The sequence below is a fragment of the Doryrhamphus excisus genome, linkage group LG10 (assembly GCF_037039965.1).
Source record: "Doryrhamphus excisus strain RoL-2023G ecotype Guam linkage group LG10, RoL_Dexc_Guam_v1.1, whole genome shotgun sequence".
Classification (NCBI taxonomy): domain Eukaryota; kingdom Metazoa; phylum Chordata; class Actinopteri; order Syngnathiformes; family Syngnathidae; genus Doryrhamphus; species Doryrhamphus excisus.
Genome location: NC_136366.1, coordinates 8007533 through 8020720, shown reverse-complemented (window position 1 = coordinate 8020720; position 13188 = coordinate 8007533). Strand labels below are relative to the sequence as shown.

The following is a 13188-nucleotide window of genomic DNA, read 5'->3' as shown; positions in this document are numbered from 1 at the left end:
CAGTTTGAAGTCTTCCTCGGCACCCTGAATCTCCCATCATTCCCCCCCCTCCGCCCCTCCCAGTCCTTACTCCTTTTGCATTGCATGTATTGCATCTCTGCATGCAGCCTTGCACGATACCAAAAAAACCTTATGTCTCTATACTCGCAGAGACACACAACACTTTTGTTGTATTTATGTTGCAAAGCATCTTCTTTATTTACAGTGGCTAAAACTTTATCACCAGTCACCCGAAATTGAAGCTTTATTGTTGTTTGTCTGTGTTGTTGTGTTTTAGATACTATTAAGAAGTGTTTTTTTTGTTGGGACACCATGGGAAGATTCCCTGCAGATCATGGACACTTCATACTCATACTAGCAGGATAAAAACTAGCAAACTACTGCTCAAGCTTTTTTTTAAAATGGTGCATTCAGGTGCATCACATAACTGCTGGGACGTAAGGCCTTTCCTCTTAATTTCAGTCCATTTTAAAGTCCCATTAAAGAGTGTCAATGCTGGTTTGTCAAGCACCAAATCAGGATGTAATAATGCAGAATTTACTGTAATGGAAGATGCATTGTAACATAGTATAAAAAACCTTTCACTTGAAGTGTCTGTGTCCCATTGGAGGCATGGTTTGTGTGTGTGTGTGTGTGTGTGTGTGTCTTTGTGGCTTTGCAATGAGCTCATGGAAAAAAGCCCCAATGTGCTGGGAAGAGATGCTCATCTGCCAGGAACATTGTTGATCCTGCGTTTGTGTGGCAGCATCACAGACTTTGCACGACTCACTCTTTTGGCAACGCAGATTTCTTGGCTGTATTTCACGCATCAAATCTGCCCCCCCCCCCCAAAAAAAAGCGTGCGACTGGAGCTGAGTCTGCGATGAACCTCTCTCAAAAGCCTAAAAAACGCATTGTGTGTCTGTTGTGCTGGTAGCGGAGCTGCTGTGTTGTTGTTGTTGTTGTTGTGGTTGGGTGGGAGAAGCAATGCTGTAGTTCATGTTCCGTATGTTTGCGTTTGCATCCGACCCACCGTGCTGTGTGCTCCGCAGCTGGCTCAGTACCCGATGCTGAGGGAGGAGATGGAGAGAATTGTCACTCAGCATATCAGAGACAGAGAGAACCGCACTAAAAGCCAGGTAACACAAGCACACACACGGCAAAGCACGTTTGCTTTTTCAATGGTGTCCACAGTAAATGGTAATGGTAATGGTTTAATTTCATTTGAACATGCATCAGATTACAATTGAATGCATCACATAATCAGTTCACAGTTCCACATGTCCAAAAGGAGTAGGAAGAAGCAAAGCTTATTAAATCCTACCCCTCCATCTGGTACTTTTACAATCAGTAACTGTTACATTTGTTCACTTCCTGCTTTCCTAATATAATTTACATTTTTTTAAATTAATAATTTTTTTTGGGGGGGGTCACGTACCGAAGAAATAAATGGAATAGTTTCATAGTTTGAACGTAAAAAACGGTACGACTTTCTAATCTGATTATTAGGGTTAGGGTTATTATTCTAATCCATTATTAGAGAGCTGCAGACATGAAATAACACCCCTATAGTCACTTCTACACTCCTGTTACTTTGCTTACACCACATTACTCAACTGTAATACACAAGAGACGGCCGTTGCTATAAACATAGCAAGCTACACCGCTAACTAGTTAGCCTCTCCAATTTATGGTAATGGTAATGGTTTAATTTCATTTGAACATGCATCAGATTACAATTGAATGCATCACATAATCAGTTCACAGTTCCACATGTCCAAAAGGAGTAGGAAGAAGCAAAGCTTATTAGATCCTACCCCTCCAGTTCGAACGTAAAAAAACGGTATGATTTTCTAATCTGATTTTTGCCATTATTAGAGAGCTGCAGACATGAAATAACACCCCTATAGTCACTTCTACACTCCTGTTATTCTTTGTTTACACCACATTACTCAACTGTAATACACGGGCTACGCGGGCTATGCGGGTACACAAGAGACGGCCGTTGCTATAAACATAGCAAGCTATGCCGCTAACTAGTTAGCCTCTTCAATTTATGGTAATGGTTTTATTTCATTTGAACATGCATCAGATTGCATCACATAATCAGTTGACAGTTCCACATGTCCAAAAGGAGTAGGAAGAAGCAAAGCTTATTAAATCCTACCCCTCCATCTGGTACTTTTACAATCAGTAACTGTTACTTTTGTTCACTTCCTGCTTTCCATAATACAGTTTTTTTTTTTTTTCTAATTTTACATTTTTAAATTTTTTGTCCCTTACCGAAGTACGAGGTGATATGACCATACAATGACTTAATGGTTACCGTAGTAACTGTCCATATAGTGATATATGTAGCACATCATGACTGGTTCAAGACTCTTCATCCTTGTATTTAGCAAACAGAAATAAAATAAATAAAAACTATGACGTATAGAAGAAACATTTGAATGACATTTCCCTCCGAGCTTACATGCCCATAATATCATAATAGATGTTAATTCCAGCTAACACAACAAAAGTAGTGTAATATTTCATTCGACTGTGTTGTGTCGTTTCTCCCTTTTAGGTGCTGCTGCTGATTGACATCGAGTTGTCGTACATGAACACCAACCACGAGGACTTTATCGGCTTCGCCAAGTAGGTGTACCGATTGACAGTAAAACGCCCTCTTGTGGTCACGTGCGTCATACCAATGTGTGTGTTTTCACGCCCGTGTCCCGTGTGCAGCGCCCAGCAGAGGATCAGCCAGATGAATAAGAAGAAGGCAGCCGGCAATCAGGTGATCATGATTGGTTATTACACGGACTTGCCTTTTTTTTCAGTTTTGATATTTGATATCCATTCTTCCTGTATTGTGTGTCTCTTCTTTCTGGGGTGTGTGGCGCTTCAGGATGAGATCATGGTGAGTAGTGCACGTATGGCACGCCGAGCATTTGTCGGCATAGGATGTTAAATGTCCATAGAAATGTGCTGGATACGTGATTGGCGGGGGGGGCGGGTACTATACAAGCAGATGGCTTTGGCGGGGAACCCTTGGCTGCTACCCCCTCCTCTTATTCTTTCCACACGCATCCGCATCACATGATAGTAAACCCGCTATCATCGGAAAACCGCTCCATCCAACCTGCCCCCCTCACCCCATTTGGGCTTTGACAGTCGCCATAGCAACCACCCAGCTTGGCCTCAAAGGTCAGAGGTGCAGTAAACAAAGGGGGGGTCTGTGCTTCCTGTTTACACGTGGATGTAGTTGGCCTTTAAAGACCCCCCTGCGGCTTCTGGTCTCCATCCTAGGCTGCCCTCCTCATCGAGACCCCCGTTATGTCTGTTTACTACTTTTTGTCTCATTAAAACATTTAACGGGGGGTGTTTTTCACAACTAATTTGTTTCAGAATCAAACTGTCACTGCCCGTAAAAAGCTTTCACCAGCATTTTAACATACAAGTGTAAAAATAAGCGTGTCATAAACCGCACACACACAGCAAAATAGTCTTGCCATTAAAAATAAATGGCAAAGATATTAGACACAGGTGATTTGGGTCGCAACGTTTAAAAATGAATATAAAAAATATATAGTAAAACGTTAACAACATCAACATAAAAATGACAACATCAGGCAAAAAAAATTCGAGTTGCACATCTTCTTTTTTTTATATTTTGACTCGCACGGCTGTAAAGTACTCCCTTACCACTTCTGGTTTTGAATTCCGCGGCTTCACTCCACAATATATTCATAAATCATTGCTGATTTGTGGTTGAATATTATCAAAAAAAACATGCATATTCAAGCAAATGTGACGTATTTAAACCTTCTCAAGGATAAAAATACAAATAGGCATCAGAAGATGCATTCATAGCCATTGTTATGATATTATGTATATGAATATGTATATTATGCCTGATTCATGTCTTATTTTATCTTATTATGTCTACTATATTGGGTAATACGAGTGTCAAGGTGAAAATACAACACGTCACCCATCTTATATTTTAGCATCTGCAACAGTGTAAAAAGAAGCCAACCACTGCTACACACTAAAAATAGCTCCTCCCCTTACACATTCATTTGCAGAAAAAAGCCAAAATACAAACAAAACTCCTAGAAAGAGTTCATCCTTTGCAAGATTTGTGTTTCTGATTTTGCGCTTGGATTAGGAAACGTACTCCTGCATCTGATTGCATGGTATGACAAGGGTTTGGCATCGGACCCGGGATTGGCCCTTCCCCTTCCTGCTAGTGCTTGCTATGACATGCAGGCACTTTGACCCACTATACATATGCATCATGTACCTATATATATACGTATATACCATAATATACCTTTCATAAAGAGCCTTCACTGGCGTTTGAGTTGTAACCTTCTCTCCACATTCTCATCCAGCCGGAGAGAGGAGTTAACGATCGGTTCAAGGTAATTCAGTCGCACATCACGACCTGTGTGTGTCAATAGAGGCAGATATGTCGTATGTGTAGGTGTACCTCATGTCTTGGCCAGTGAGTGGAACGTGTGCTGTCATCATAGCGTCTTAGATGTATCATTAACAGCCCTGTTGCGTTGCCCAGGTGATCCGAAAGGGATGGCTGACCATCAACAACATTGGAATCATGAAGGGCGGAGCCAAGGAATACTGGTTTGTCCTCACCGCTGAGTCGCTCTCCTGGTACAAGGATGACGAGGTAATGTCTTTTTTATTATTGTACATGGGAATATACAATGTTAAATCATTTTATAAATGCCTTTAAATATTAAATAGCTTTAAATTGAATACCTTAAATTATGAGTGTGTTTGTACTAAATTATTATTATTATTATATTATTATTGTTATAATTATATTATAGTTATTAGAATAATATTATCTATTATTATATTTTTTATAAAATATATTTAGACACTCTCTTAAAAAATATAGCTTTATAAACATACAGTATGTGTGCCCTGTTATTGGCTGGCCACCAGTCCAGGGTGTACCCCGCCTCTCGCCCGAAGACAGCTGGGATAGGCTCCAGCACCCCCCGCGACCCTTGTGAGGAAAAGCGGTCGAAAATGAATGAATGAATGAATACCTTAAATTATGAGTGTGTTTGTACTATATTATTATTATTATTATATTATTATTATTATTGTTATGATTATATTATAGTTATTAGAATAATATTATATATTATTTTATTTTTATAAAATATATTTAGACACTCTCTTAAAAAATATAGCTTTATAAACATACAGTATGTGTGCCCTGTGATTGGCTGGCGACCAGTCCAGGGTGTACCCTGCCTCTCGCCCGAAGACAGCTGGGATAGGCTCCAGCAACCCCGCGACCCTCGTGAGGAAAAAGCGGTAGAAAATGAATGAATGAATGAAACCTACAGTATATATTATCACTCTTTAGCACCTTCTAGCGGCCACATACTGTACTGTATAGAGCATATACATGACAATTCATAGGAAACTAATGACTATAAGTGGTGATATTTTTTGTCGTTAATGTACGTTGACAGAATCAAACAGGAAATGGTGTAGGATTGGAACAAAGTCGTAATTTGACACGCGTTTGCAGGAGAATTCGAGCCAGGAGGAACATTTCTGTTACATCAGGTCTCATCCAACATCCACACTTCTTTCATTTTCCACGTCGCTTTCCAAAAACTCATTCCCTCGCCTCCCGGCGGCGGTTTGAGTCCACACTTTTGTTACCGGGCAGACCGGTCACAGACAGGTCCCATGTTGATTAATTGTCTTATTCTCTGGGACGGAGCCACAGCCGCTCTGGTCGTTTGTCCGTGTGAGCGTATACATGTGTGCGTATATAACGGACCCCCCAGCACGTCAGACACCCAAAAGCTGGCACCCACATGTGCATACCAGAGCGTAACCCCCACCTCCATTGCCCTACGCTGCTCCCAATTACACACACACATAATCTGCTTCTAATAAACATACTTTATTTCAAAGCGGGGGCACGGACGCAGAATGGGATGGTTGGGCAAGATGGGAGGGAGGGTCCAGGTGGGAGGGGTCGCCTTTTGTTAGCAGCACACGTAAAACGTAAAAGTAAAACCATGTGAAAGGTAAAGGGAAGTGGGGGCTGGGATGGCGAAAAAGGTTGATGCAGACATGCTGCACCCCCCCTCTCCGCCTCGTATAGATGTTTAAACCAGAAGGAACCCCCCCCATCCTTCTTGTCGTGTGTATTTATTTAAAGATAGTGGGCAGGGAGGCCTCAAGTCAACATGTAAAAGGCAAAAGGCCATTTTAGTTGTGATTGTCTTTGCACGCTGAGGGTTAACATTTAATTGCATCCTTCTGATTGGCTGGCTTCTCTTCACGGGGAAAACCCTCCCTACAGTCTGGCAATGGCGGCACATCATGCTAACCAAAACATCCTGGCAGCGCACGTCGGCCTGAATGTTGTTATTACTGAGTGGATGTGTGTGTGTGATTCAAAGCCTCCTGGTCCATATTACCGCAGGACCCGTTCTTGGAATCAGACCTTTCTGTGGGCCATAGAGGAGAAACGAGCATAAAGACAGCCAAGCCCACATGGGTGCCATTTTATAGACTTCCAGCTCGTGTGGTATCCATTTGTTCCTGTTAGCATGTTAGTTCACACTATCTCATAGAGCACTCAATGAGTGGAGAACTGTGCTGTCCTCGTGTGGGTGTGCATGTGGATTAACTCACTCAGATAGTACTTGAATAGACACCAACCCCCCCACACTTACTCTAATGACCTTTGATTATCAGTACCGATAATTATCGGCCCGATATCAGCCTATAAATATGATATCAGTTCGATTAAAAACACCGAAATGCTCTATTCTCTTATCTATCCGCGATTAAATGTGATTAATTGTGAGTTAACTATGGATAAAAAAATGCAATTAATCGAAATCAAATATTTCAATCGATTGACAGCCCTAATTATTCATTCATTCATTTTCTACTGCTTATCCTCACAAGGGTTGCGGGGGTGCTGGAACCTATCCCAGCTGTCTTCGGGCGAGAGGCGGGGTACACCCTGGACTGGTGGCCAGCCAATCACAGGGCACATATAGACAAACAACCATTCACACTCACATTCATACCTATGGACAATTTGGAGTCGCTAATTAACCTAGCATGTTTTTGGAATGTGGGAGGAAACCAGAGTACCCGGAGTATGGGGAGAACTTGCAAACTCTACACAGAGATGGCCGAGGGTGGGATTGAACTCGGGTCTCCTAGCTGTGAGGTCTGCGCGCTAACCACTAGACCGCCGTGCAACCCTGCCGTAATAATAATTATTATTATTATTATAAACATAGCTTAAATAATATAATGATGTGAAAAAATACCTTACCCCTAATAAACACCCCCCAGGGTGACCAAATCAATGTCCCTGCCACTAGATGAGGAAATACTGAGGGGGGGGGGGGGGGGGGGAGCTTTAGGGCATATTATTAGCCCAGCCCAAAGAGTCTCTTTTATCATAATTCCATAATTTTTAGAATATAATCTTACTAAAGTGTGTGTGTGTGTGTGTGTGTGTGTGACAGCGGGCTTCCCTGCCTCTGTTGTAAAGCCGCCAAAAAGCCAGACTCACCCTATGATCCCAGCAGTAAACATTTTTAAGGGAGGGCGGGGGCTCATGTCGCACTCACATGCTTACTCTGAGAAGTGTGTGTGTGTGTGTGTGTTCCTGCTGCAATTGTGTGTGTGCTGCCAGGGCTCTAAATGGAAACAGGCTTGCTGCTGGTTTGCGGTTTTCATTGCAGTCCATGACGCTCCGAGGCGGGACGCCGTGTTTGCATTGTTTTCTCCTCTTCCAGAGGGAACTCAAGACGCCGTGTGAAGGCCGACTGCAGCCTTGGGGTAAACATGGTGGCAAGCAGGGCCGGCGGGGGTTGGGGTGGGGGGGGTCGAGCCGCGTATGATGTCACCTAGTGTTTGTTTTTTTTTTCCTCTGTAGTTCTATACTAAGACTTAAAAAGCTTTAAAAAAATGGACTAGACAATGACAGAGTGGGTGCTCTCAACATTTTTGTGTGCTCTCTGCACATACTGTGGTCATCTGAGGTGGAGACATAATTGTACATTGGCAGGCTCCTTCTATTCATATTCCCGCTTGGCTGAGCCTTTTCTCACCATTCCCATTTAGATATCCAAGGTTTGTCCAGGAATTAACCTTACCTTTTGGAGTCCTGAACTATTTTTGGACAGTGAACGCTTCGTTATGAAGGCTTCATAGAAGCCTTAAGAGAAGGTTTTGCATTGAGTATGTCATTTCTTGTATTATCACAATATTCTAGAACATTTCAAGTATTTAAAACATGAAACTGTTCAAATCAAATGTTGTGTAGGGGTATTTTAAAATATTTTTACATTAACATTATGAAATTTACAAAATTACAAATAACTCCAAATCCCCCCCCCAAAAAAAAGTCTAACTTTTTTTTTCAAATATTTAAAAAGTCCCAAATTAAAATGTTACGAAAATAAAGGTTTGGTGGCAAAATGAATAAATTTTATATAATACAAAATAATATTGTAAAACAAGAAAACGTTAAAAGAGAAGGTTGTGTAAAATTTTTTAAACGGATGAAAATTTAACAAAAATTTTTTGTTATATTTTTTGCTATATTTGAAAGTATTGTGAAAGTCACAAAAGTAAAGAAGTGTGTGTGTGTGTGTGTGTATGTATATATACATGATATACATATATGTGTGAGTATAGTTATGTGAGTACATACGTATATACTGCTTGTGTATATGCATATATACCATATGTACTGTATGTGTGTATGTATATATATATATATATATATACATACATACTGTATACAGTATATATATACAGTATATATACAAAAAAAAGAGTCAAATTAGAAATGGAAGCATCTTTATTTCATTTTTTGGACCAGTTTTAAGTTGATGATCCCAAGCAGCTCCACATGATACTTTAGGGGCACCATTAGGGCCATCAGGTTCTCCACTGCTTATTTTGGTGCATTCAAGGCCAGGGTCTTCATCCGCGTCCGTGTGCTACCAGGTCAACTAGCTTGCAGTTCTGGTTGCGTGCTTCCCCGGGGCCAGCCTAACCAATGTGCAGACTACTGTACAACCACTACTTCCTGAACAGGTAGTCTGAACACTGGGCAGGCGGGCCGGGCTTGAAGGATGCTCGTTGTTCGGTCCTGTTCATTTAAAGTGCGGAGGCATTACTTACCAGAGCTGATGCGTGGGGGAGGAGGAGGAGGAAAAGGAGGAGGTGAGACGGAGGTAATAGCCACTGATTGGCAGATTCCGAGATGTTCCCTTCTGCTTCCCACTGTGCGGTGCATTCCTGGCATGTGTGGAGAGGAAACGACGTTGGAAGCTTTTCTTGCCACATCAAAAAGATGCTAGGATAACTTTTTAAATGATAAGAGTTTAAAGCACCCACCTGTGACTGGAGCGCCATAGCGTTTGCACCTTTGGCTCTTGAGCAAGGCTGAACCTTCAAACGGAACGCTCACTTTCCCCAATTCTTTGCCTTCCCAAAGTTGGAAAAAAAGAACTCCGGTGCGTCCACCTTGCTGGAGGCTTGACGTGGCAAAGGACTGACCACCAAGAAGTTTCCCCTCCAGGAGACAGAAGGAGGAAAAAGGGCGAGCGGGAGAGAGAGAGGAGATAGGGAGAGAGAAAGAGGAGGAGCTCCCCCACTTTTCCATTTTTTTCCCCCCTTCTCTGTCCCTTTCTACTTCCTCTGCACCCTCCCTCAGATTTGTCTTAAACACCCCCAACCCCTCCATTCCCCCGTCACCACCTCCCTCTCTGAGGGAGAAAGTGAAGGGTCAAAGGTGAAAAGGAAGTGAGAGCACTTCATTCATTGGTAAGGAAAATCTTCATGTTCTCCTCCGTTCCATGGAGGAAGATGTGGTCAGTGATGATTCGCATGCTGGAGGGATGAAGGCAGGAGGAGGAGGAGGAGAGGGCCAGGCTAGGAATGTCTGCGTTTTGTTGGCAAGTGAGTGGGAGGAGGCGGAGGGAAGAGGAGGCCTTGTAATAACTCCAGATGTGCGGCGCTGTGGTCTCCATCGCGCTCTCGCTCCCTCTGTTTTTGCTTCTAAAGCTGATTTCCTCTCGCTGTCAGGGCTGAATAAAGAAGCCTTTATGCAGCCCTGGCTACACACATGTGCACAGACGGGGGGGGGCGGACGGGGGGGTGTGGGTCAAGGACATACGATGCGGGTAAATCAGAACCAGGAGTGCTTTTAAAAAGCCATGATGCTAACACGCCGTTTTGGTAGAGTATCTGTAGCTTTAATGCTAATGAGCTGTGTTTGTCCACGCCTGTCTATTTTTCGCCAAGCGGCTCCAAGAGGCGCTACCGTGTACGCGTGGACCTTTTGCTAACGTGAAATGTCATGTCTCTCTTTGTTTGTTTGCGTTCAAAATAACTAGAAAAGGAAATTTTCAGGAATTTTTGAATCCAGGAATTTTTAAAATAATTCTTTAACATTGCGAGATGGGACCGTTTTCGGTAGTTGTGCATATAACGTCACTAAAAATTATCAGAGCACTTGGGGGGGGGGGGGGTAGAGGGTTCCAACACATTCTCCAAAATATCAAATACTGATCCAGAATATGAAGACATCGTAGGAAGAAACAAATGAAGCTATCGCCGCTCTGTTGTATTTGTCTGTTATTGTTGGTGTAGACGTATACGGCTGGAGTAAAGGTTTATTCTAAGACCCCCCCCCCCATGTTTTTTTTTTTAATAAGGTGGTGAGTTTATGCATGGGGCGGCCATATTCAGCTATTTAGCGAAACCTGGAACATCAAAAGCAACTGTTGGAACATTTAAAAGTCAATTTTGGTCATTGGTACAAAAGTTAGACTTTCATTGGTAACAATGCTAATGTTTCCAGGTGTGTGTGTGTGTGTGTGTGTGTGTGTGTGTGTGTGTGCAGAGGTGGTGGCCAAGTCCGTGTGTTTATTTTAGCTTTGGTTTCTGAGCTGCGACCTGAGCTCCAAATCAAAGCAGGCACGTTCCCAGGAGAGGCGAGTCAGCAGTACAGACGAGGATGGAGGGATGCGGAGGGAGAAAGAGTGATGGATTATTACAAAAGAAAATGAAGTTTAGAATAAAAATAAAAGTAGTGAGTTCCCTTGGCGTAGATGCATACATCGTATCTTACTGCATGCTGTTCTTCCTATTTCTATTCCAGATGTAATACACTAAGCTACAGGCATACACGGTCCTTTTTTAAAACTCTTCCCGGCCACTCTTCCTTCCTCTTCCATGCCAATGCGAAAATGTGTTGAATTGGAATCTAAGCAAGAAGCAAGCATAGGCAAGAAAACCATTTTTACACAGAGCCAGCAGGAAAAGGAAGTAATTAATGGCGCGCTCCAGAAGACGGGGAATTTGGACATTTTGGACCTCCGACTAGAAAAAGTCTAACACCGATATCACAAAGCACAGATGCAGTTTTTTAAAATATACCGTATTTTCTGGACTATAAGTTGCTCCGGAGTCGCACAAGGCCAAAAATGCATAATTCTGTAGAAAATAAGTCACATTTTTTGCGGGTAATTTATTTTACAAACTACGTACTTCGGTAAGTGACCCAAAAAAAAATTTTTTTTTAATTATATTAGGAAAGCAGGAAGTGAACAAATGTAACAGTTACTGATTGTAAAAGTACCAAATGGAGGGGTAGGATTTAATAACATTTGCTTCTTCCTACTCCTTTTGGACATGTGGAACTGTGAACTGATTATGTGATGCATTCAATTGTAATCTGATGCATGTTCAAATGAAATTAAACGATTATCATTACCATAAATTGGAGAGGCTAACTAGTTAGCGGCGTAGCTTGCTATGTTTATAGCAATGGCCGTCTCTTATGTACCCGCAGTGATTGCGTAGCCCGCGTATTAGAGTTGAGTAGAGTGTAGAAGTGACTATAGGGGTGTTATTTAATGTCTGCAGCTCTCTAATAATGGCAAAAATCAGATTAGAAAGTCGTACCGTTTTTTTTTTTTACGTTCAAACTATGAAACTGTTCCATTTATTAATATTTGTGTATATGTTCAAATGAAATAAAACCATTACCATTTCTTACCAAAACAGACATTACGTCCTCTTGGAAGGCAAGTTCTAACAATAAAAGAATAGAGAACAGGCTGAATAGGTGTAAGATATGCTAACACAATGCTTATTCAGCTACACAAAAAATAAACAGAAACAGACTCACTATGTTGGTTTACAAAAGTAAACATCCCTCCATTTTTGTTTTTTTTTTAACATAGAGTTGCTTCTGGTACACTATCTTCCAAAATGATCGTGAGAACGTGCTCTTTTTTTTGTGGGAATCCAATGGGACAGACAAATGGGTGTCATCAGCATAGCAATCACGCCCGATCGTATTCTGTGGTTACGGCGGTTCATCTCCATGATGAGTCACATAACTGTTGCAAGGTTTTCTTTATGTAAATGAGCAAGTTCACATCCACGGCATTTTTTTCTAAGCTTGACAAGAAACAAAGGCTGGCAGAGTAACAGAGCCCGATACAAAAGGAAAGCATGGAATTCTATTCTACGTTCCGTGTGTGTGGTTATTTCATAATTCCCTTTATGATGCGGCCGTCTAGTTGACTTTATTTCCTGTAAGCGCAAACGTTTCATTCTGGCAGCTCATTTCACTGTGGAAACTTCTCTGAGGAAGTCGGACGTGTGTGAGAGATCCAGAGGCGTCTGGGATAAAAAAGATTGTTTTACCGTTTGACAAAGCAAAGTAGTGGAATTCCCCCTGTTGTGCCCGAAATTAGCTTCCACAAACGTTCGTTGGCAGAGCTTCATTCGCCGTGCTTGAATATAAACAAATGTCACTCAAGTATTTGCGTAGTTTAGGACGTCACCCACGCTAGCATGATTGATCAGCTTTAGCCTCAAGGTCGCTGCATTGACCTTCTGCAGAGGTAAACGCAGAGCATGTCATGAAGTACTTAGCAATTAGCCGCTAAACAGGAAGTCTTCACCCAACTGCCAGCTGAGATTCAATGAATGAATGCGTCATTGTCACAGCAAGTGGCGGAAAACGGTTTGCTTGAAATTTTTAGCAGAATGGTTTGTGTTGCTATCTTGGGACTTGATCATAAATGTTCCAAATATTAACTGTCGATAAAAGTATTTTTAAAACGTAAAAAAAAAAAACATTCGATATGAAACATTTTAGATTAA

The 13188-nt window shown here is 41.9% G+C and overlaps 1 protein-coding gene across 10 annotated transcripts in view; it reads left to right on the top strand.

Moving 5' to 3' along the window:
• Nucleotides 1–13188, top strand: part of dnm1a (dynamin 1a) — a 38003-nt gene that overhangs the window by 12783 nt on the left and 12032 nt on the right. For 5 of the 10 annotated variants that reach the window (XM_078793972.1, XM_078793974.1, XM_078793971.1 and 2 more), the window contains exons 11-15: nt 1032–1118; nt 2549–2619; nt 2710–2761; nt 2873–2884; nt 4544–4657. In XM_078793972.1, the coding sequence (XP_078650098.1) occupies nt 1032–1118; nt 2549–2619; nt 2710–2761; nt 2873–2884; nt 4544–4657 (336 nt within the window). Of the gene's footprint in view, nt 1–1031; nt 1119–2548; nt 2620–2709; nt 2762–2872; nt 2885–4361; nt 4392–4543; nt 4658–13188 lie in introns of all 10 variants that reach the window. The other 5 variants (XM_078793969.1, XM_078793968.1, XM_078793970.1 and 2 more) reach the window with 2 other exon arrangements.